At 38.8% G+C, this 24,622-nt stretch overlaps 1 protein-coding gene and 1 long non-coding RNA gene across 14 annotated transcripts in view; both read right to left on the reverse strand.

Annotated features, from left to right (window-relative positions):
• The window catches only part of PHACTR4 (phosphatase and actin regulator 4), a 101,814-nt gene that overhangs the window by 36,544 nt on the left and 40,648 nt on the right, over nt 1-24,622 (reverse strand). Inside the window, exon 3 of one of the 13 annotated variants that reach the window (XM_081586217.1) lies at nt 6,779-7,069. The exons of the other annotated variants lie outside the window; for them this stretch is intronic. Within the exon in view, the coding sequence (XP_081442343.1) occupies nt 6,779-6,824 (46 nt within the window). The 5' untranslated portion in view covers nt 6,825-7,069. The remainder of the gene's footprint in view (nt 1-6,778; nt 7,070-24,622) is intronic. 13 annotated transcript variants of the gene reach the window in all.
• On the reverse strand, nt 9,154-18,532 carry LOC145543727 (uncharacterized). The gene is made up of 2 exons (XR_014081005.1): nt 15,653-18,532; nt 9,154-12,300 (listed from the first exon to the last, which is right to left on the reverse strand). It is a non-coding gene; the product is annotated as an uncharacterized LOC145543727 (long non-coding RNA).

A 24,622-nucleotide genomic window follows, 5' to 3' on the forward strand; every position in this document is an offset into this window, starting at 1 on the left:
AGTGATACATGAAGCTAGAGAACAAAGTTAATGGTAATCTAAATTCACCAGGTGTGAGCTTTTCAGCTGTGGAATGAAGGGTTTTAAAGTATGCACAAATCCTTGATAGGGGTGGCTGATTAGATCTAATTGAAGCCACTAATCTCTGTAGCATTCTCGAATCCACTAAAACTGTTCAGGTTTCTTACTATGAATTTTTGTCTGACATGAAGAAAATTCAATTGCACCACTTAGAAAACTGCAATAGAAAGAAAGAAAAACTGATGGATAAATAAATGATACAACAAAAAGTATAATTCAGATGTCTAGAAACCATTTTTAAAAATTTTAATGATACAATTACACCTCAAATATTGTTTCTGCACTTCTAAATGAAGGACTTAAGAGCACTGAGTTTGAAACCACTCATAAGCGAATTTGCACATCAACCAAACATTTGTTCTCAACAACCCTGATTTTATGACCATCTCCCTCCTATTGTCAATTTCACAGGAGAAATACAGGTTTGGGGTCACATTTGGGTATCTCATTGTTTCTGTTTAAATTAATTACGGAACTTAAAATGTGTTTATGGTCCCATTCTGTTTTCCATGAGAGCCAAGAGAAGGTGGTTTCCCTCCTTGTTTCCCTGTGTTTGCCAGAAAACAGGGTGTCGAATGCTGCTTATAGTTTTATGGTTGTGTATTCCAAAGAAGTCACGTAGCTGCAGGCCACTAGGAAAGCTGTGGAGGTCCTGGTGCTTTCTGGCGGGGGTGGAGATTAGGAGTGCAAGATACCTAACTAAATTACAGTCTGGAGTTGGAAGCTTCAGTAGTATCTTGAAACTGTGCCCCAGTGTTTAAACTACTTACTCCCTCCTTCAAGTTGTAGCACCTCACATTTCATCGACTTGTTTCTTTTTGTAAATTTAACTAATTAAGTTATGTATTATTTTTGGCTGTGCTGGGTCTTTGTTGCTGCCTGCTGGCTTTCTCTCGGTGTGGTGAGTGGGGGCTCCTCTCTAGTTGCTGTACACTGTGCGTGTTTTTACTGCAGTGGCTTCTCCTGTTGTGGAGCACACAGTCTAGGTGCATGGGCTTCAGGAGTTGCAGCCAACAGGCTCAGTAGTTGAGGCTCACAGGCCCTAGTGTGCAGGTTTCAGTAGTTGTGGCGCACAGGCTTAGCTGCTCTCTAGCACCTGGGATCCTCTCGGACCAGGGACTGAATCTGTGTTCCCTACACTGCAAAGCGGATTCTTAACCACTGGGCCACGAGGGAAGTCCTAGACTTATTTCTTATGTATGATGTAGAGTTCTAGCAGTTCGCTCTTCAACCCTCAGTTTTTTCCTGGTCAGTATTTAACTCAATGTTTTCAGTTCAGGCTCAGTTGATCCAGATGAATTTCTGAGGTGATTTTTAAATGTATAGTATTATTAAAAAACTACTTAACACTTTTCATCTTCAGATAAAGTATTCATTAACTAGTTGCTGTGGATACATATTATACCTACATTACTTGCTAGAGATAAAGGATAAAACAGGGTTAAACAGTAAGCCTAGTTCATTTTAGAATCTGATTTACAGCCAATTCTTAGTCATCCAAGTTGGAAGGCAAGTTAAGGCACAGGCAACTGTAGTTGACAGATAACCTAGTTTTCAAGATAGTCTTCTTTACCCACTACCCTTCACTAGGTTTAGTAATAAGCAACAAACTTACTGAACTGTCTTAGTTCGAGATCTATTTCTTATACCTTATTGAGTTTTTAAAAATATATAGAATTTAGTGTATAAAATTCTCCTTTTACCCACAAAGCTTTTAATAATCAGTTATTGTCCAAAACTTAAAAATACATAGCTTTGTGCAATGAGGTACACACACTCCATTATCAAGAGGCACCAATTATCTTTTTTTTTAAGTTCAAGGAATACAGCGTAATGATCTGATTTACATATATATTGTGACCAATTACTTTTATAATCTCATGATTCTGTTTAATTTCCTTTTATGCCCATCTAACTTGAAACAGATCTTGCTTTTATACAAGCATTTTAACAGCATTAGAACTCTGTAAATGGAGAACACTAATTTATGGTACTGACACTATTGTACTTATACTTGCTTTTGCCTTTGAAAAGAGGATTATTATTGTATTTAAAAAACTGTTTTAGAAAACTGCAACAAAATTACAGAAAGCAAAACCTGCCACTAATGAACAAAGCAGGCTTTGTCTGCAACAGGCCCATAACTTCCCTTGGAAACACTGCATAGTTCTGACCTTTGGGAAATAGAATTGGGAAAGCACTCAAGAAGACAGCTCTCTTCTGTACCTCTCTCTGTACCTGCAGGTACAATTAGGTCTGAGATTCCAACTCTAGGAAAACAGTTCTTTGACCATAATTGCACCAAGAAATTATGGTGCTTTACTCTGGCAAATTGGATGTGTATAATTTTTTGATAAAAGTTGCAAGTTGAAAAAAAAAAAAAAAAAGTTGCAAGTTGAAAGTTTTTATAGTGAGGTGCCAGATAATATATTCTCTCATGGAAAAAAACTTTAAACCTCCCCAAATTAACCAGCAAGTAGAAAGAAGGAATACATTATTGTGACAATGAGCTATTCAGAAAATAATTTTTGATTGGTATTCTACATTCAATAACAACAGAAAATCCTTTAAGGAGTTCATGACAGACCCCTATCACTTTCTCCTGATTCTTGTATCACATGAAGAAAGTAATCCTGTTCTTTCTTTCTCAGAAGCATTTATTTTTAGATCTAAATAGGTATGAGAAACATCTGATAATTCTGATGACCATGTGCCAAGTGTTCTTTCAAGTCTCATGAAGAAGTTTATTTTTAATTAGTCCATCTATTATTCATTTCTATGTTAATATTGTTATATAACTATATTAAAATTTGTTCATCCACCAATCCCCTTATTGACATTGCTTCCAAATAACAGTATTATTTCTAAAGCACCTTTCCCCAAACCACTCCTATTTTCATGTCTAAGAACACACAACAACAAATTTCAGAGCAAAATGAATCAAATACTGATGGAAAAGGAATGAAGCAAAGAGAAAATATGACAATACAATATCTTTTGATGCAGCATATCCTTATACAAAGGAAAAGTCGCAGGGGGGAGAGGGCAATTAGTGAGTGAAAGGTACATGATGGGGCCAAAAAAAAAAAAAAAGAGCTAGACAGGGGGAATGGAAAGGCAGAAAGAGAAGGACAGTTCTAGACTAAATGGTTGGGTAGAATTTACTGAAATTCTTTGTGCCTAATTTAGGGACATGTGATAATTAGCTGTTTGTTTTAATATGATAACATAGTAAAGGATTCTAGTGAACACAGAAACAGCTTTTACATTGATTGAGAATTACAGAGTATTATTTGAAAGTTTTATCTCAGTAATTTTTATTTTTGGCCACAGAGCATGGCTTACAGGATCTTGGTTCCTTAACCAGTGATTGAATCCGTGCCCCCTGCAGTGGGAGCATGGAGTCTTAACCACTGGACTGCCAGGGAAGTCCCTAACTCAGTAAACCTACAGACCTCTCCTATAGATATATTTCATTTTAGGATTTTTCTCTTAATATGAACTGCTGAGGAAAATTGTTTATTTCCTTGAATGGACACCACAGCATAAATTCTTACTCTGCATCCAAATTCTCTACTGGCTCACCTATTGTTAGAAAGAACCTACAGTAAAAACACTTGTTTTTACATAACATCTCATAAATTTGCATGTGAGTTCTCCTGTAAAGGTTACTTATTGGAAAGCGGACTCTTCTTGGTTAACACCTCAATACTTCCATTATAAGCCCTGGGCATCTGACAACCTTAAAAAATGGAATATGTCTTATACAAATTTTAAAATATGTAAAAATTTTACTTTTAATATTTTACATTCTTTTAAAATTTATTTATTTATTTGTTTCTTTTTGGCTGTGCCGGGTCTTGGTTGCTGCGCAGGCTTTTCTCTAGTTGTGGCAAGCAGGGGCTACTCTAGTTGTGGTACTTGAGGTACTTGGGCTTCTCATTGTGGTGGCTTTTCTTGTTGTGGAGCATGGGGGCTCTAGGTGCTCAAGCTTCAGAAATTGCAGCTCCTGGGCTCTACAGCACAGGCTCAACAGTTGTGGTGCATGAGCTTAGTTGCTCCACGGAATGTGGGATCTTCCCGGATCAGGGATTGAAGCTGTGTTTCCTGCATTGGCAGGCAGATTCTTTACCACTGAGCCATCAGCGAAGCCCAATATTATAAATTCTTAACTAGAAAGTAAACTTCTTAAAGGCACAGACAGGAATTATACCCATATAGTCTGCCACATTCACAGTGCCTTGAAAATAATAAGAAATCAATACATTCATTCATTTATTTTTGCATCACTTGGCTTGCCAAGCCCAGTACCATCAAGTTTGAAGCTCAAAACTAACTACTATAGTACAGGCCGAGAACTCTGAACAAACGACTTAGGTCTTAATTTACTTTCTACATTTATCTTTCCAAAGAACCTCGTAAAATATTCTTACCAGACAACTACCCATTGAAATGCTTTTAAAATTTCATGAAGAAACTGTTATATTTGGTAAAAGACTTTATAGCAATGGTATAGTCCTCAAAGTTGTCAATGTTAAGCCTTCAAGACCTGGTCCTGATTTGCTCAAATAGAATACATCCTGAACTATAAATGATAAAATGATGTCTGTCCATGAAAATAGCTTATCGTTACCTTTGAATTACATAGATAATAGGAAATAAAATCCAAAAATTAAACTCAGAGAATATAAAAGCCTTAGTCAGGTACCCAAGTGATGTCTATTTCTTCTTCATAGGTCTTTTTTTTTTTTTTTTTTTTTTCCGGCTGCACTGTGCGGATCTCAGTTCAACAACCAGGGATTAAACCAGACCATAGCAGTGAAAACCCAGAGTTGTAACCACTAGGCCACCAGGGAAATCCCTACTTCAGAAATCTTTTATTAGGGTTGTTGGTAGGCAGAAAAACTGATGAATGATGAGTCCTACTTTTTTTATAGGCAGAAAAGATTATGAATTTTATCTATTGAGATGAAATATTTTGTCCAGTATTAGATGTTAAATGGGCATTCTGCATAAATATCACCACTCATTAGTAAGTTGTACCTGCTTACCCATTTCTTGCTTTTCAAAGACCTTTCATTTCTATCTCATAGATAAATGCCTGGCATGATTTAACACCATGACTTACTAACAAAGAACTATCTTTGCAGTAGAAACCACAGGAAAATTTAGTGGCCCAAAAGGGAATTGACTAAATTATGGACAGTGGTTACCTCTGGGAGCAAAGAAGCAAAATGCTATCATAAGGGAATGTGGGCATAGAGAGAGGGGGTGGGGGGGGAATATCTCTGTTTTTAATTTCATCTCTTAAGATAAGTAGAAGCCCCAGAGGGTCCCTTATATTTTCCTCTATACCCTTTTCTACCTATAAAATATTTCATTAGGAAAAAAAAGTGAGCTACTGAATTGATATGGACTCAGGCCTGGTGATCAAGGTCAACTCAGTCAAGTTCTGATTTCAGTTCTAAAAATCTGTGGCTGAATGGCTTACTTTGCAATTGACGAGCCAAAGTTTCAATAAAACATGAAAATTACTTTGTAGGAATTTCATCTGGCAAGTTGTCAGGGGAAAACACACCTCTAGAAATGAAATTACATTAAATCACAAGACACACTGGGAGTACCTGTGTTCCCACACTTTATGGCTTTCTTTAAAGTCACTAACATTTTTTATTTCTGGGGGAAAAAAAAGTAGCCTGGGACTGAACATATTTTATGGTGCTTCATAAATCAAAGAGAAGGTATAAGAAGGTATAAACCTTTTTTTAAAAAGTATGTCAAGAAATGATTCACAGATTTTTCCCCACTCTGTTTATATTTAACAATCCTTTAATGAATATCCTCTTAAATCTATCTTTTCCACCTTTCCATCTTCGTCTTATACAAAACCCCACAATGTTAGGAAAATGAGTCTCAGTGGCAGTGAACTTCCATTTCACTTATATTCTTTGAAACTCTGGCTACACTTACAATGATCAGCCTGGTTTCCAGCTATTTCTGAGACAATAACATTTCAAATGCATAGCACTGACTTCAGAAATGTTTATATCAAGTGTTGCCTTATGAGAAACGGAAACACCAGCACAATGGAAGAAGCTTGAGACTTACTTGGAAAATGTACAACTGAGTCTAAAAAATTAACTCAAATCTTAAAAATGGTCCTGTTGGGAATTCCCCGGCAGTTCAGTGGTTAGGATTCTGTGCTTCCACTGTAGGGGGCACAGTGGAACTGGTTCCAGAACTAAGATCCCTCATGCCACGGCCAAAAAAACAAATCAAACCAAAACAAAACATGTCCTGTTTACAGAAGTCAACAATTCTACTTCTATACCACATGTACCTATCAACAGTTAAAGTCCTGTAAAACATCAATAAAAACACCACTGACTTCTAAACACCATGAGTTCTTGTAGCACTTATTTTCTGCAAGGGTAAGAAATTAACAGATGGTTTCCTAGCAATATTATCTTTAAAAAGTCCCAAAGGATCAAGTAAAACAAAACTATGAGTTGTAAATTAATATAACTGAATGAAAAATTAACTTACATTTCTTCATTTATTCTTCAGAAAGTGATTAAACATCCTAAAGTTAAAAATACCAAAATCCTCACATTCAAATTCCTATAAAAAACTCAACTTCACCTGTAAATCTGCCTTGCCTCTGTCAAGATTTTGTTCGTTGCCTTCTATTACTCACCAACTCCATCTGGATTTACCGGTCTGGAGATGTCAGCTTGCCCCATGATTATGTTGTCTGATGTGTCTCACAACAGCAAATTGTCCCGGACCAAAGTAAACTTTTCTTAAATGATAAATCCACATAAGGAGGGGTCGTGCAGTCCTCTCTCAGTGTTACCGCCAGACATCAGGACACGGCACCTCGTCAGTTAATCTGCAGGAGTTTATGTTTCCCTGTATCCCGCCCGGACCAGGCACTGGAGGTTCTCACAAACATGTCTTCACGCTGGCTCTCTTCACACAGGAATGCCTGTCATTCCAGAGGGCACACTGTGAAGAGCTCCGGGGCAGGAAGGGGAGGAGACTGCCGACCACATTCTAGCTGCTGAGAGGCACAGCCCTAAAAGTCCACACCTACTTTTCTTGACACTGAGCTGGGTTACAACTTTCCAGACTCCCAGTCACGAAGCGAGACTACCACAGACTTCAATTTAATTTTAATTTAATCACACAAAAAACATTAGGGTTATGCATAAGCAGGCTAATGGGAGCAGAAGTCCATTCAAAGGTATGTTCTAGACACAGGCTTGCCTCAAAATCAGACCATTCTGACTCTTCACTGCTTGCCCTAAAAGTGTATTTCCTACCTGTGAGAGCATACTCAGAGCAGAATGAGATTTGTGTACTGGGAATTAACAACATTAGGAACAATATTTTACAACCAAATAGATCTTTTCTAAAAATAAAAAGAAATATATCTGAAAATCTGCCTTACTAAAATAGTAAAATTGAAATAAACATTTTTAAGATATTATGTAATACTTCAGGTTTCCCTAGTGACTCAATGGTAAAGAATCTACCTGTCAATGCAGAAGATGTGGGTTTGATCTCTGGGTTGAGAAGATCTCTTGGAGAAGGCAACTCACTCCAGTATTCTTGCCTGGGAAATCCCACGGACAGAAGAGCCTGGAGGGCTTAAAGTCCATGGGGTCGCAAAAGAGTCAGACACAACTTAGCAACTGAACCACAACAACTTGTAGTACTTCTCTTTCTGCTTAAGTTCAATAATAATCTTGAGGAATCAAGATTGCTGGGAGAAATATCAATAACCTCAGATATGCAGATGACACCACCCTTATGGCACAAAGTGAAGAACTAAAGAGCCTCTTGATGAAAGTGAAACAGGAGAGTGAAAAAGCTGGCTTAAAACTCAACATTCAGAAAACTAAGATTATGGCATCCGGTCCCATCACTTCACAGCAAACAGATGGGGAAACCATGGAAACAGTGACAGACTACTTTCTTGGGCTCCAAAATCACTGTGGATGGTGACTGCAGCCATGAAATTAAAAGATGCTTGCTCTTTGGGAAAAAAGCTATGAAAAACCTAGACAGCATATGAAAAAGCAGAGACATTACTTTGCCAACAAAGGTCCATCTAGGCAAAACTATGGTTTTTCCAGTGGTCATGTATGGATGTGAGAGCTGGACTATAAAGAAAGCTGAGCACCAAAGAATTGATGCTTTTGAACTGTGGTGTTGGAGAAGACTCCAGAGTCCCTTGGACTGCAAGGAGATCCAACCAGTCCATCCTAAAGAAAATGAGTCCTGAATATTCATTGGAAGGACTGATGCTGAAGCTGAAACTCCAATACTTTGGCCACCTGATTCTAAGAACTGATTCATTTGAAAAGACCCTGATGCTGGGAAAGGCTGAAGGCGGGAGGAGAAGGGGACAACAGAGGAAGAGATGGTTGGATGGCATCACCGACTTGATGGACATGCGTTTCAGTAAGCTCTGGAAGTTGGTGATGGACAGGGAAGCCTGGCATGCTGTAGTCCACGGGGTTGCAAAGAGTCGGACATGACTGAGCGACTGAACTGAACTGAACTGAGCCCTGAATGCTGCGTACAACATACAGGCAGCATCAGCTAACCACAGGCAGCAATGGAAGGGCCAGCCTGCATGCTGATTTTTCTTTTATTCAGATATAACTAATTTACATACAGCCAAATACATAAATATTAAGGACACAACTTAATGAATTTAACATCTGATGGTAAAGGGGGAACTAATAATTTTGAGCACTATATTAAGGAGTTTTACACTATCTATATCCTTTAATTATCACCACAACTAAATAGGAATTGTGAAGAATGTATTATTTACCTTAATATCAGATAAGAATACTAAAGCTAGTGAGGTCAAATCCTGTGTTTGTCAAAGCCCTAATATTCCTTTAACAAAAGACAGCTACCCCTGAAACTGAGCTTTTAGCTTAAATCTTTGTTCTGCAAACTCAAGATTCCAGGAAGATTTCTAGAATCTGGATTTTCCTTTTGCCTTTCATTAGCACTGCTCTTCTTTCCCCATTATCTGATCTCTATTAAGTGTTTGTTTTTTTTTTTTTAATTTTGTGGCCATGCTTTGCAGCATGAGGATCTTAGTCCCCCCACTAGGGATTGAACCTGTGCCCCTTGTAGTGGAAGTGTGGTGTCTTAACCACTGAACCTTGAAGAAATTCCCTCTATTATCTGCTTTTGATTAAATAGCAAAGGTAAGAAATAAGAGGCTGCCCTCGTAGCTGAATCGGTAAAAGAATCTGCCTGCAATGCAGGAGACCTGGGTTTGATTCCTAGGTTAGAGAAGATCTCCTGGAGAAGGATATGGCAACCCACTCCAGTATTCTTGCCTGGAGAATCCCATGAACAGAGAAGTCTGGGAGACTACAGTCCCTGGGGTTGCAAGAGTTGGACACAACTCAGTGACTAAAGTACCACCAAGGAATAAGAAAATGACAATGCTAAGGCATCAGTAAGAAAAAAATGTGTACACTTGGACAAAAATCAGTTGTTAGTAATAGTAGTAAAAAAAAATCATGATATTGACCATTAAAATTGGAAAGAATAAAAGGAAAAATACATTGAAATTTTACATTGAAAGAATGCTCCAACCTAAGAATGTCAAATACCTTCAAAGCTGGCCCTTACATTTATAAGCCTAAAAGCACACCATGTGCAATAGCACCTCTGACTACTGCAAAATGCAGAAGCAAAGGTGGGAAAAACATTCCCCAAGACCTAGGAGACGCTCAACATATCATAGTTATCATCATCATGAAGACAACACAGCATATAGTTTAAGATGAGCTTTGGAGGCAGACTAACATTTTAATTTCAGCTCTATTACTAGGTGTGAACACTAGGCAAGTTATTTCATCTCCCTGGGCCTCAGTTACCCAATCTGTAAAGTGGGCATAACAATACTTAGCAGTACAAGGCAGCAGTAAGGATTAAATGACACGAACAGAAATAAAGCACTTTATAATGTGTCTGGCTCATGGAAAGTTCTCAATAAATGCAAGCAATACTCATCATTGTTGTTATAGTGAAAAAACAAATAAAAAAGGAGAGCTTAGGTCAGGAACAGCCAGACAAAGTACATGTGAGAAAACCCAGCCATTACCAAAAGGTTAGTCAGAAACGGAAGAGGATGACATTTCTGTACCATGAATCCAGAGAGCAAACTGGAAGCAGCAGGCCAAGGAGGAAGTCTGAACACAATCAGGGTTGGTGCACAGAAACATTCAGCAGATGGGATGGCCCAGACGTGTGGATTATCATGAATTAGTTCAAACCAGGCACATTAAACACACACACACACACACACACACACACACACACACACACACACACACACACACACACACACACACACACACACACACACACACCCCAGAAACTGTACTACAGAATCTAGTTCATGAATTAGTTCAAACCAGGCACATTAAACACACACACACACACACACACACACACACACACACACACACACACACACACACACACACACACACACACACACACACACCCCAGAAACTGTACTACAGAATCTAGTTCATGCTGACAGAACCATACAAGAATAGAACAGACAGGGAGTTTCCAAATGGTCCAGTGATTAAGAATCTGCCTGGCAACGCAGGGGACATGGGTTCAATCCCTGCATCAGGGAACAACTCACATGCCACGGAGCAACAAAGCCCGCAGGCTGCAAATACTGGGCCTGCACTCTAGGGCTCCACAAGAGAAGTCGCCACAGTGAGGAGCCCACGTACCTCGGGAAGAGAAAGCCTGTGTGCAGCAATGAAAACCCAGCATAGCCAAAAATAAATTTTTTAAAAAGAGTAGAACAGATAGATTTGAGGATCCTCATCTCATATGGCTACTGTTTACCATCTGCCAAATTTAAATGCCCAGCTTGACTTGGCTCACTGCTAATCTTGGGTATTTGAAAAGAGTAATAAACCCAAGGCCTCCAAGGTGGCTCAGAGATCAAGAATCCGCCTGCCAGTGCCAGAGCTGCAGGAGACTCGGATTTGATTCCTGGGTCGGGAAGATCTCCTAGAGGAGGAAATGGCAACCTGCTCCAGTATTCTTGCCGGCATAACCCCATGGACAGAGGAGCCTGGAGGGCTACAGTCCATGGGGTCGCCAAGAGTCAGACATGACTGAGTGACTGAGCATGCATGCACAATAAACTCAAAGATTAAAGAAAGAATCTTAGTGATCATCTGGCTCAATCTCCTACTCTTGATAAAAGAAGGACTGAAAGTTCAAGAGGTTAAATGCTTTGCTCAGAGACAGCACTAAAACCCAAGTCTCCTGATTCTAACTCCAGGACTCACTTTGATTCTTGTAAAAATGGCTAAGGATATATTTATTTCCTAAAGATAGAATCATTTCCCAAGGAAGTCCATACTCTACAACAATGACAAATCTCTCAGAAATTCTAATTCTGTCACCTATGTACCAAACCAGACTGGGAAAGGAGTACGTCAAAGCTGTATATTGTCACCCTGCTTATTTAACTTATATGCAGAGTACATCATGTGAAATGCCAGGCTGGATGAAGCACAAGCTGGAATCAAGATTGCTGGAAGAAACATCAATAACCTCAGATATGCAGATGACGCCATCCTTAAGGCAGAAATCGAAGAGGAACCAAAGAACCTATTGATGAAAGTGAAAGAGGAGAGTGAAAAAGCTGGCTTAAAACTCAACATTCAAAAAGCAAAGATCATGGCATCTGCTCCCATCACTTCATGGCAAATAGATGGGGAAACAATGGAAGCAGTGACAGACTTTATTTTCTTGGTCTCCAAAATCACTGTGGATGGTGACTGCAGCCATGAAATTAAAAGACGCTTGCTCCTTGGGAGAAAAGCTATGGAAAACCTAGACAGCATATTAAAAAAGCAGAGACATTACTTTGCCGACAAAGGTCTGTATAGTCAAAGCTATGGTACGGTTTTTCCAGTAGTCATGTATGGATATGAGAGTTGGACCATAAAGAAAGTTGAGCACCGAAGAATTGATGTTTTTGAACTGTGGTGTTGGAGAAGACTCTTGAGAGTCCCTTGGACAGCAAGGAGATCAAACCAGTCAATCCTAAAGGAAATCAACCCTGAATATTCATTGGCAGGACTGATGCTAAAGCTGAAACTTCAGTACTTTGGCCACCTGATGGGAAGAACTGACTCACTGGAAAAGACCTTGATGCTGGGAAAGACTGAAGGCAGGAGGAGAAGGAGACGACAGAGGATGAGACGGTTGGATGGCATCACTGACTCAATGGACATGAGTTTGAGCAAGCTCCGGGAGCTGGTGATTCACAGGGAAGCCTGGCCTGCTGCAGTCCATGGGGTCGCAAAGAGCTGGACACGACTGAGCGACTGTACTGAACGGATGTACCAAACCACCAAATGTTCCCTGACCAGCATGTCTCAGTTTCATTTAACAATCAATATTAATGTTCTTTTTTTTTTGATGTGGACCATTTTTAAAGTCTTTATTGAACTTGTTACAATATTGATTTTATGCTTTGGTTTTGTGGCGGTGAGGCATGTGGGATCCCAACTCCCTGACCAGGGATCAAACCTGTACCCCCTGCACTGGAAAGCAAATTCTTAATCCCTAGATAGCTAGAGTCTTCAATATTTACTCTTTAACAACAAAAGTAGACAAGTGGGGAGAGGGGAAGATACTGGCCCCCTGATGGCTTTAAAATTTAACAATAAGGCCTTGAGTTCATTCTAGTTTTCCATGCATTATATTTTAGAAATGCAAAGGCAACTCTCACTTCAACTTTGTAAGAAGTAGACAACTCTCTCTTAAGAATTACCTAATAAGCTTCCCTTGTAGCTCAGTTGGTAAAGAATCTGCCTGCAGTGCAGGAGACCTGGGTTTGATTCCTGGGTTGTGAAGATCCCCTGGAGAAGGAAACAGCAACCCACTCCAGTATCCTTGCATGGAAAATCTCATGGACAGAGGAGCCTGGTGGACTGCAGTCCATGGGGTCGCAAAGAGTTGGGTAGGACTGAGCGACTAACACTTACTTACTTAATAAGATACTTTCTTTTAGAATACTTTTCTTCCACAGATTACTGCCTCAAGGAATGGGGCAAGTGGCTGATTTAAATTTGTGAATGTCTTCCTATTTTATTTAGGGAAAGAGCAAAGAGGCCTTATGAAGTTTAATATGCAAAGGAATCTAAGCTACAGTTTAGATTTGTGTCTGTGTGTGCTGTCACTCAGTCGTGCCCAACTCTTTGCAACCCCATGGACTGTTGCCCTCAGTTCCTCTGCCCATGGGATTTCCCAGGCAAGGATACTGGAGTGGGTTGCCATTTCCTCCTCCAGGGGATCTTCCTGACCCAGAAATAGAACCTGTGTCTCCTGTGTCTCCTGCATTGTCAGGCCGATTCTTTACCACTGAGCCACCTGGGAAACCCCACAGCTTAGATTTAGAGAGAAACTGAAGCCCTCTAACCAGTCTTACTTTATTGAAGAACTGTTTCTAAGCAAATAAGGGTGAGCACTCAAAACCTTTAATGATGTTTACAATAGGTTCAATTCCTGTTGGCCAGCACATCAGACAATAATGTGACAACATGCTTTATATTTTCAGTAGTTTACAAGATCAAAAAAGTGTAATGCTGTCATATAAATGTACTTTTATGCTGAAGTATCAGTATAAATTGGATTACCTAGGAGAGTGAGCTCTTCACTATTTCAATCACATTTCCCTCAGCTTAATTCAGCATACCACTTTCTTAAGTTTGAGATGTCTCAAGAAGGAACTTTAGTGAGAGGTTGAGAAAAAAATCACTTTCCTCTGGGAAAGGTCCACGGAGAGAAATTAACAGCTCAAACAGACACATATTCAAATGAAAGGCTAATTTTCAACTTTTGGATATATAATTGAGGGAGGGAGCAGCTTTCTATTTTTTATTCCGCCACCTAACTCTATCTACTCTGGCTGGCTCTGAACAGGAGATCAGTTCAGTTCAGTTGCTCAGTCGTGTCTGACTCTTTGCGACCCCATGGACTGTAGCACGCCAGGCCTCCCTGTCCATCACCAGCTCCTGGAGTTTACCCAAACCCATGTCCATTGAGTCGGCGATGCCATCCAACCACCTCATCCTCTGTTGTCCCCTTCTCCTCCCACCTTCAATCTTTCCCAGCATCAGGATCTTTTCAAATGAGTTAGCTCTTCACATCAGGTGGCCACAGTACTGGAGTTTCAGCTTCAAACATCAGTCTGAACAGGAGATAACATCCTACAATAACCTATATCTCAAATTCCATGTGGAAATTAGAAAGCCCTGCGAGTTACTTTAAACACTTCATTGTCTCATCTATTTGTATAAACCTCTCCCTTGGTTTGGAATTCCTTTTCCTTATCCACCTAGGGAAGTCCTACTCATCCTTTAAGAATTGGTTCAACCTGGAGAAGGAAATGGCAACCCACTCCATTATTCTTGCCTGGTAAATCCCATGGACAGAGGAGCCTGGTGGGCTGCAGTCCATGGGATCACAAAGAGTTGGACATGACTGAGCAACTTCACTTCACTTCACTGCTTTAGCTATGGCACTCAAATTTTGACAAAAGCATTTCATTGATTGGGTTGGCCAAAAGGTTTGTTTGGTTTTTTCCATAAGACAGCTCTCGCAACATTTAGTCTTTAACTTCATTCAAAACAGTTTTGTTAGATTGTATCAAGACAGTTGTCATATCGGCCTGCATTTTCAAAAAATTTAGCAAAATTTGTGAATTTTTGTAAAGCTATTTTAATATTGAAGATGGAAGGGAAAAAGCAGCATTTTTGGCATATTGTTATTATTAATTATTTCAAGGAAGATAAAAATGCAACAACAACAACAAAAAAAGAATTGGTTCAAATGTTGCTTCTACTATTACAAGCCTTTTCTTAGTTACTCAACCAGAATTCAAACAAAGATTTACTGATCACTGATTATGTGCCCAGCAATGTGCTGGAACTAAAAACAATAGTTTTTGTCCTTAAGGTGCTTACAGTTCAAAGAAATAGAATCTACAATAGAGCATGGTAAGTACCTAGGTGCTACACAAACACATACTAGTGGACGTGGAGGTATCTACTTTCTCCTGAGTGATCAGAGAAAATATTGTGAATTAAGTGACTTCTAAAATCTGAGTCAGTCATAGAAGAAATAACAGAGGTGAGAAAAATATCAAGGCAGCAAGACATAACACTGTAAGAGTAAAGAGCCAACCATGACTGATCATGCCAGATATATCACCCTAAATTTGCCAACAAAGGTCTGTATAGTCAAAGCGATGGTTTTTCCAGTAGTCATGTATGGATGTGAGAGTTAGACCATAAAGAAGGCTGAATGCCAAAGAATTGATGCTTTCTAAGTGTGGTGCTGAAGAAGACTCTTGAGAGTCCCTTGGACAGCAAGATCAAACCAGTCAATCCTAAAGGAAATCAACCCTGAATATTCATTGGAAGGACTGATGCTGAAGCTGAACTCCAATACTTTGGCCACCTGACGTGAAGAGCTGACTCACTGGAAAAGACCCTGATGCTGGGAAAGATTGAGGGCAGGAGGAAAAGGGGTTGACAGAGGATGAGATGGCTGGATGGTTTCACCAACTCAATGGACACAGTTTGAGCAAATTCCAGGAGGTAGTGAAGGACAGGGAAGCCTGGCACGCTGCAGTCCGTGGGGTTGCAAAGAATGAGAAACAATTCAGCAACTGAACAACTACAACAAAAAACAAATGGCAGTGACCTTGAGACTTCTCTACTGAGCAGGAACCATGATGTATTTATACTGAAACCCTCAGTGCTTGGCACAACTTAGTGCACAGTGGACATGCAAAAAGTATTTATTAATCTTCAGTACAATGGAAGAAACAGCATTCCTCGACTTTAAGCTTTGCTCATAGCACCTATAAGTTGAACAAAAAGTTCATTAGGTCTTTTCCGTAAGATGGCTCTAGTAGCACTCAATTGTCTTTAACTTCATTTGAAACAATTTTGTTGGCTTGCACTGTGACAGCTGTTAAATCAGTATGCACTAAAAAAAAATCAGAATTGGTGAATTTTTGTGTAGCCATTTTAATATTAAAGATGGAATAAAAAACAATATTTTAACATATTATGCTTTATTATTTCAAGAAAGGTAAAAATGCAACTGAAATGCAAAAAGAGATTTGTGCAGTGTATATAGAAAGTGCTGTGACTGACTGAACGTGTCAAAAGTGGTTTGGGAAGTTTTGTGCTGCAGATTTCTCCTTGGACGATGCTCCAAGGTCAGGTAGACGAGTTGAAGTTGACAGCAATCAAATTGAGATGTGACTTGAGAACAATTAATGCTATACCAGGTGAAGGATACCTGACATACTCAAAATATCGAAATCAAGCATTGAAAAGTCATTTGCGCCAGCTTGATTATGTCAATCAATCTGACATTTGGGTTCTACAGAGGTTAAACAAACAAAAAAAACCTTCTTGATTGTATTTCGGCATGTGATTATCCACTTAAACATAATGAAGGCTGGTCTTTTTCCAAAGAACATGATGCTGCATATATAATGAGATTGACAGGGAGTCCTCTATTATGAGCTCCTTCCAGAAAACCAAACGATTAACTACGACGAGTACTGCTTCCAATCAGATCAAATGAAAGTAGCACTCGATGAAAAGCATCTGGAATTAAATCAACAGAAAACGCAAAATCTTCCATCAGAATAACGCAAGACCATGTTTCTTCTTTGATGACTCGGCAAAAACTGTTACAGCTTAGCCGGGAAGTTCTGATTTATCTAGACATTGCATCTTTGGACGTCCATTTATACCTGTCTTTACAAAATTCTCTAAATGGAAAAAAATTTCAATTCCCTGGAAGACTGTAGAAGGCACCTGGGAAAGTTCTTTGCTCAGAAAGACAAAAAGTTTTGAGAAGATGGAATTATAAGGTTGCCTGAAAAATAGCAGAAGGCAGTGGGACAAAATGGTGAACATGTTGTTCAATAAAGTTCTTGGTGAAAATGAGAAATGTGTCTTTTAGTTTCTCCTAAAACTTGAAGGAACTTTTTGGCCAACCCCATAGTAACAAAAGGCAGTTAAGGTGAAAAGTATCACAGGTGAAGGATGGAATAAATATAAAGACCATAGACTAATTCATCATTCCAAACAATCTTGAGAATTGCTGTGAAACTCTCTCAATTCCATGGGGGAAAAATGGCATCTTAGGATGGTTTTTGAGAATTTACTGTTTTGCAAGTGGTAACAACTTTCAAAGAAAACAAACGTGTCAGGTAAATGTTTACATAGATCCTCATATAATCACAACTGCTGGGCTCAAGCAGAAAGCACGTCTACTTCAAGTGGACTAACTAGAAGAACAGGCTGAAAGACAGAGGCTTATTTGAGGGGGAGCCACTGGTACTGCCATCCCTGATTCCCAGTAACACTGCTATCTTTCTGTGACTCGCTCATTGGAGGCAAAAAATGAACACCCCTGCCACCTATTCTACATCAAATACAGCAACTCTTGTCCCTTGCCTGCCCCCTCTTCCAGAAGGCTGCATGGCTTACCAGAGAGAAAAGCAAGGTTTTGGAATTACATATATGTAACTGTGGAAAATTTCAGCTTTTACATTTACTGATTAAGAGACTCTGAACAAGTTACTTAACTTATATGATATAGAGATAATGACACAGAATTTTTGTGAGGATTAAATAAGAGAAATCTCTAAATTATAGTCTGATGATTGAAGGTGCTTAATATATTTGGCTTCTTCTTGCCCCACTTAAGATTCTTTACATATTTAATGACCCCACAATGTTTACATTTAAGCATCACAGTTTCTTAAAAAATGGGAGAGGTTCTAACGTGCTTCTACATCACCAAGGCTATATATATGACAGGCATGAAGTAACGTAATGTTTACAAGCCTACAGTATGTTGGGCTGTGTTTATGGGAGAAAGAAACTGAAATTACGCCAGCAGGACTGCTTTCAGATCCATGGAACAAAAGACCTCAGGCTAGGGAATTGGAGCTATTGAAATTCTTTTTGTTTTCTCTTAAAGGTTTCTTTTTCAAAGACAGTAAGTACTTAAGGGTGCCCTAGTGGTCAGGAGATGTTTCTAGATTTGAGGAGTTAGTTATAGAAATTATAGTGAACAGGAAAGTTGCAGTTAAGAAAGACAAAGGGTTTCTCTCTGCCTGGGTTAAGGGACTAGGTAGGTCTTCACAGTAGAGAAGAGTCAGTGGGAAAGGTAAGCCTAGATGAAAACGAGAATTAGCTGAATGGAGATAAGTGGATGTGGGAAAAAAATAATTGAGCAAAAAGATTCACTTTTTGCTGGTTGTGTGGATGGGGGAAAAAGGGAAATGAGAAGTGGATAAAAACGACACTGATGAAACTTTAACCCACTATGTGACATCAGGTATTTGGATCAAATTATTGCCCAGCTTCCTTCAAGTTCTGAAATTCTACAGCAGAGTCAAACTAATGACTTAACCAATTTAGTGTTCTGTTTCAAATAATGGTCCCAAGAAATGTTTTATTACAGAGAACAGTGGCCACGGTGCACTTAATATAGTTAATCCAACTCAATGCTTGCCATAGAATGTAAAATAAGTGCATAATGAATTGGGGTATTATTATTGGGAAGCCAAAATCCTCATTGATTCATCCCACAAATATTTCCTGAGCACCTCTCAAGTATTAGGTATTGTTCTAGGTTTTGGAAACACTGCACCAGATACAAAGAGGGAAAAATCTACGCCTTCTTTCTAGTGTGTTAGATGGTGATAACTGCTATAAAAAAAATTATTCAGGGAAAGGAAATAGGATGGGCTGAGAGGGAATAAATTATAAACGGTGCAAGCAGAAGGGCCTCTTTGGGAAGATGATATGTAAAGAGACCTTTGCAACACATTTTTCAATTAATGTACTTAAAATAAATATTAATTGCAACTGCAGTATATTTTAATGACTGGTCAGTGAAGTAAGGGTTATCAAATGGACTGGTCAGTTCTCAAATAATTAAAAGATATGCTAACACTGCGGTCCCTCTTACATATGATTATTTATCTACACTAATATTAATACATCTATATTAAACACAATTTGCAGTTCAGTTTCTCAATTGTGTTAGCCACATTTCACACATGGCTACCACACTGGACAGTGCAGATCTAGAACATTTCCATCACTGCACAAAGTTCTATCAGACAGGGCGAACCCAAAGGATTTTCAAAGCACACTTATAAGTCTTCCACTAACAACAAAACAGAGTATTTCATCAGCATGTGGTATCTATTTTCCATGCCACCAACTACTAAACATCAACTACTAAAGGCAGTATACTCTGAAGAAACATTGACAGTTTAAAAAAGTTTCCTTTTATTCAGTTACAAACTACTGAGCTATTTATACTCACAATATTTGATACTCTTCCTTTAACAGCTGAATTACTATTTCCTTTCCTAGTAACACATAAGTAAATCCTTTGACTATTAATAACAACTTAAAGCCTAAAGAAGGATGGTTTTATCTCACTGTAAAGATCTATGTAGAATTACATCCATTTGTTATTGCTTGAAAATCAACAACCTCCATCTTACTGAACATCCATTTAATATTCTTTCTACTCCAAATAGTACTTTTTTCATGTAGTTATAGTGAAAGTGATTGAGAAATCTTATCTTAAAGGCAAAAATATTTTATAAAACCACATAATATCCATAAAAACTAAGTCCCAAATGGCCTCCACTAAGGAACCTGGAGGTATCAATGATGTGTAGAAACTAACCAGTCAGAAATTAAGGAGCTGCCCATCACAGGGTTTTTGACACACTGGATGTTCTCCAGTAAAGTGGCATTCATTGCTGATGACTCAGAGAGATGACTCTGAGCCAATACCACTTCTCTCCTTCCTTCTCTCGCTTTCATAACTCTAACTTCTTTGGCCCTCAGTTTCATTTTAAGACAGTGAGAAAGAAATCTAATTACCAATACTCAGCCACATATCCAGTGGAAATACAATTCATGCCTGATGATAGCTATAACATTTGTAACAGTTATTCAGAAATTTCCAACAGGAAATCTCCTTAAACATTCTTTTCCGGTACATGTGCAGGAGAATACATACTTTATCTTCTACTAAATAAAAATTCTGAGTAATGAACACCTGGCTACATCCTGAGTCAACAGTAATTCCGCAAAAGAACCAAGGGTGACTATACAAATGGTGTTTCTATCAAACTTGCTCCATCCAGTAATTCAATGTACTTTATTCTGTTTTCTATGTAAGAAATATCCTTCTCTTTTATACCATTCTTTTCCTTCAAAACTCGTAGACTTTCACAACCACAGAACCTAGGAGGTGAGGCACTGGAGGAAAAAATTGGTTGTATCTATAATTTCTAAATTCAAAGAGAAGAAGTGTTTTGGATTGCATATACCTTCCCTTCTAAATCTTATTTTTAAAAAAGTAACAGTGAAACATATTAACACTTTAGGGAAACAACGTATGAGGTGAGAGGAAATAGGAGCAAACTGTCCCTGTGTTCATCTGACAAAGCAATGAGACCAATCCTAGTTTTGCAGTTGTTAATTCGCTAAGTCATGTTCGACTCCCTGCAGACCCCATGGACTGTAGAACGCCAGGCTTCCCTATCCTTCACCATCTCCTGAAGTTTGCTCAAACTCATGTTCATTGAGTTGGTGATGTCATCCAACCATCTCATCCTCTGTCACCTCCTTCTCTGGATCTTTCCCAGCATCAGGGTCTTTCCCAATGAGTCAGCTCTTCATATCAGGTGGCCAAAGTACTGAAGCTTCAGCTTCAGCATCAGTCTTTCCAATGAATATTCAGGGTTGATTTCCTTCAGGATTGACTGGTTTGATTTCTTTGCTGTCCAAGAGACTCTCAAGATTCTTCTTCAGCATCACACTTCAAAAGCATCAGTTTTTCAGCACTCAGCCTTCTTTATGGTCCAACTCTCACATCCGTACAGGACTACTGGAAAAACCACAGCTTTGACTGTGGACCTTTGTCAGCAAAGTGATGTCTCTGCTTTTTGACACACTGTCTAGGTTTGTCATAGCTTTTCTCCCAAGCAGCAAGTGTCCTTTAATTTCATGGCTGCAGTCACCATCCACAGTGATTCTGGAGCCCAAGAAAACAAAATCTGCCACTGTTTCCACTTTCCCCCACTATTTGCCATGAATTGATATGATCGGATGCCATGATCTTCATTTTTTGAATGTTGAATTTTAAGCCAGCTTTTTTACTCTTCTTTTTCACCCTCATCAAAAGGCTCTTTAGTTCCTCTTTGCTTTCTCTCTTTAGAGTGGTATCATCTGCATATCTGAGTCTGTTCATATTTTTCTTGGCAATCTTAATTTCAGCTTGTGATTCATCTAGCCTGGCATTTCTCACAATGTATTCTGCATATAAGTTAAATAAGCAGGGTGACAATATACAGCCTTGTCATACTCCTTTCCCAATCTTGAACCAGTCTGTTGTTCCATGTCCAGTTCTAACTGGTGCTTTTTGTCCTGCATACAGGTTTCTCAGGAAACAGGTAGGGTGGTCTGGTATTCCTATCTCTTTAAGAATTTTCCACAGTTTGTTGTAACCCACATAATCAAAGGCTTCAGCATAGTCAATGAAGCAGATGTTTTTCTTTAGAATTCCCTTGCTTTTTCTATGATCCAGTGGATGTTGGCAATTTGATCTCTGGTTCCTCTGGCTCTTCTATAACCAGCTTGAACATCTGGAAGTTCTTGGTTCACGTACTGTTGAAGCCTAGCCTGAAGGATTTTGAACATTACCTTGCTAGCGTGTGAAGTGAGCACAACTGTACACTAGTCTGAACATTCTTTGGCATTGCCCTTCTTTGGGATTGGAATGAAAACTGACCTTTTCCAGTCCTGTGGCTACTGCTGAGTTTTTCAAATTTGTTGGCATATTGAGTGCAGCACCATCTTTTAGGATTTAAAATACCTCGGCTGGATTCCATCCCCTGGACTAGCTTTGTTCGTTGTAATGCTTCATAAGTCCCACTTGACTTCACACTCCAGGATGTCTGGCTCTAGGTGAGTGACCACACCATTGTGGTTATCTGGGTCATTAAGACCTTTTTTGTCCAATTTGTCTGTGTGTTCTTGCCAATCTCTTCTGATTCTATTAGGTCCTTGCCATTTCTATTCTTTATTGTGCCCATCTTTGCATGAAATATTCCCTTGGTATCTCTAATTTTCTTGAAGAGATCTCTAGTCTTTCCCATTCTTTTGTTCTCCTCTATTTCTTTGCATTGTTCACCTAAAAAGGCTTTCTTATCTCTCCTGGATATTCTCCGGAACTCTGCATTCAGTTGAGCATATCTTTCCCTTTCTTCTTTGCCTTTCACTTCTCTTCTTTTCTCACCTATTTGTAAGGCCTCCTCAGACAATCACTTTTTGCCTTCTTGTTTAACCTTTCCTAGTTTAACCTTTCAGAAAAGCTAATCTTTATTAGGGCTACCAAGTCTATAAAAATGGAGTCACTAAATAAAATCTTTCAAGAGGCAAATTTGATTATTGTTTTTTCATCCTAAAAATAAAATAATGTCTTTTGTTGAAAAAGTCCTAAATCAAACAAGATCCAATTAGCTATTAAGTACTTTTACCCGTTTTCATCTTGTTCCCAGACCTAGGCACCAAGAGCCTTCAGAATACCACCTATCCTAAAACCCAATTGCCAATAACCAAATTTACTGTGTTAATTTGTAGTGAATGAAAAAGAAAAAAGATAAAATGATTCTTCTGGGATTTATTCACTTGGGCCAAAAATCTTCTATATCCTTAAAAAAATCTTATAAATCTTTCCAGTCTGACAGAATTTGTGGATCACAGCATTCAAAAGCGACATCTTTTATGTGTCTTTGGGACAGTAATAATTTCCTTCTTACTTGCCTCAGTTTTGTCCCTTTCTGATCTAGTCTCAACAGCGGTGCCACCATGACCTTTATAAAAACACAAATCTGATAGGGTTCTTCACAGTTTATAAAAAAACACTTCGATACCTGGCCCAATGCCTTTCTTTATAGATTATATATTTGTCTTTCTCTGTCTTACTTCTCTCCGTATGAAAATCTCTAGGTCCATCCATGCTGCTACACCAGCCCCTCATCTTTCTACCTAAACTTTTCTCTCACCACTCTCCCATGGCTGCTGTTGTCAGTCCTATTCCAAACCACGTGGAATTCCTAAATTATGACATATTTGCCCAGGTTTTCCTACCCATGCATTTGCTGTTCTAGCTACCTAAAATGTCCTTTCCATCTATTTCTTAATCTGGCTAACCCCCACTCCTACAAAATTCAGTTTATAAACCTCTTCTTCTAGGAAGCCTTCCATGAACATCTACCTTTCTGTACTTTAGATTGACTTATGTACCATTCTTCTGTGCTTCAAAGTCACTTTGTATATACCTCTACATACAGGGGTATAAATCATTTTTGTTATAATTATCCATATATTTGTCTCTCTTATATTCTCTGAAAGCAGAAATTGTCTATATATTCTCAGCAAGTAACATACTTCTCAGGACACAGCAGGCATTCAATAAATATATTTTTTTTAATGGAGGGGGGCAAAAGGAAAAGTAAGATCTTTCACTAGTTTAGCGTCTAAGTGTCCCTTTCAGGTTACGGAATATTTGTGTTGGGAAACATGCCAGGCCTATAGGTACTGAACATATAATAATCACTGAAGTTTCATGACAAACAGGAAAGAAAAAGACATAATTGAGATTATCTTGCTAGCTTGGTTATAAGTTACATGTTATTATAAATTCACTTCCATAGACACAGCAACACAATCTTTTCATTATTGTTGCTTTTAGATTTATAAAAAACATTTTTTAAAAAAAGCTCAGCTTTTCTTCTAGTTCCTAAGAGAAACACAAGGATTAACGCAGCGCCATGCCGTGCCATGCTAAGTCGCTTCAGTCATGTGACCCTTTGGACTGTAGCCTGCCAGGTTCCTCTGTCCATGGGATTCACCAGGCAGGAATACTGCAGTGGGCTGAAAGTAGCACTACTAGTTTCTAATCACTCAAAGCTGATTTCTGGTCTTTGCTTCTTCTCCCCTTCATTCCTGTTTCCTGGTTTCTGATCATTTCACTAAATGGGGCTTCCCAGGTGGTACTAGTGGTAGGGAATCTGCCTGAGAATCCAGAAGATGCAAGAGACACAGGTTTGACCCTTGGGTGGGGAACAAACAGCAACCCACTGAGCACTTCTGGCTTCCTGACCTCTGTGCTTTTCTGCTGTGCTCACTGCTGTTGCTCAGATAATAAAAGTTTCCATAAAAAAAAAAAAATCAAAACATAAATTATACTACACAAAATGGTTTACTGTTACATATGAACATCTCTAACAAAAGATTTGATGAAAAAGAAAGCTAAAACTCAGGGAAGATAAATTAAGTTTAACTTCTTTGCATTCCTTCTCCCCATTCTCTCCGAGTAA

This window comes from Giraffa tippelskirchi, chromosome 3 (genome assembly GCF_054371585.1).
Source record: "Giraffa tippelskirchi isolate mGirTip1 chromosome 3, T2T-mGirTip1v1.2.pri, whole genome shotgun sequence".
NCBI classification, from domain to species: Eukaryota; Metazoa; Chordata; class Mammalia; order Artiodactyla; family Giraffidae; genus Giraffa; species Giraffa tippelskirchi.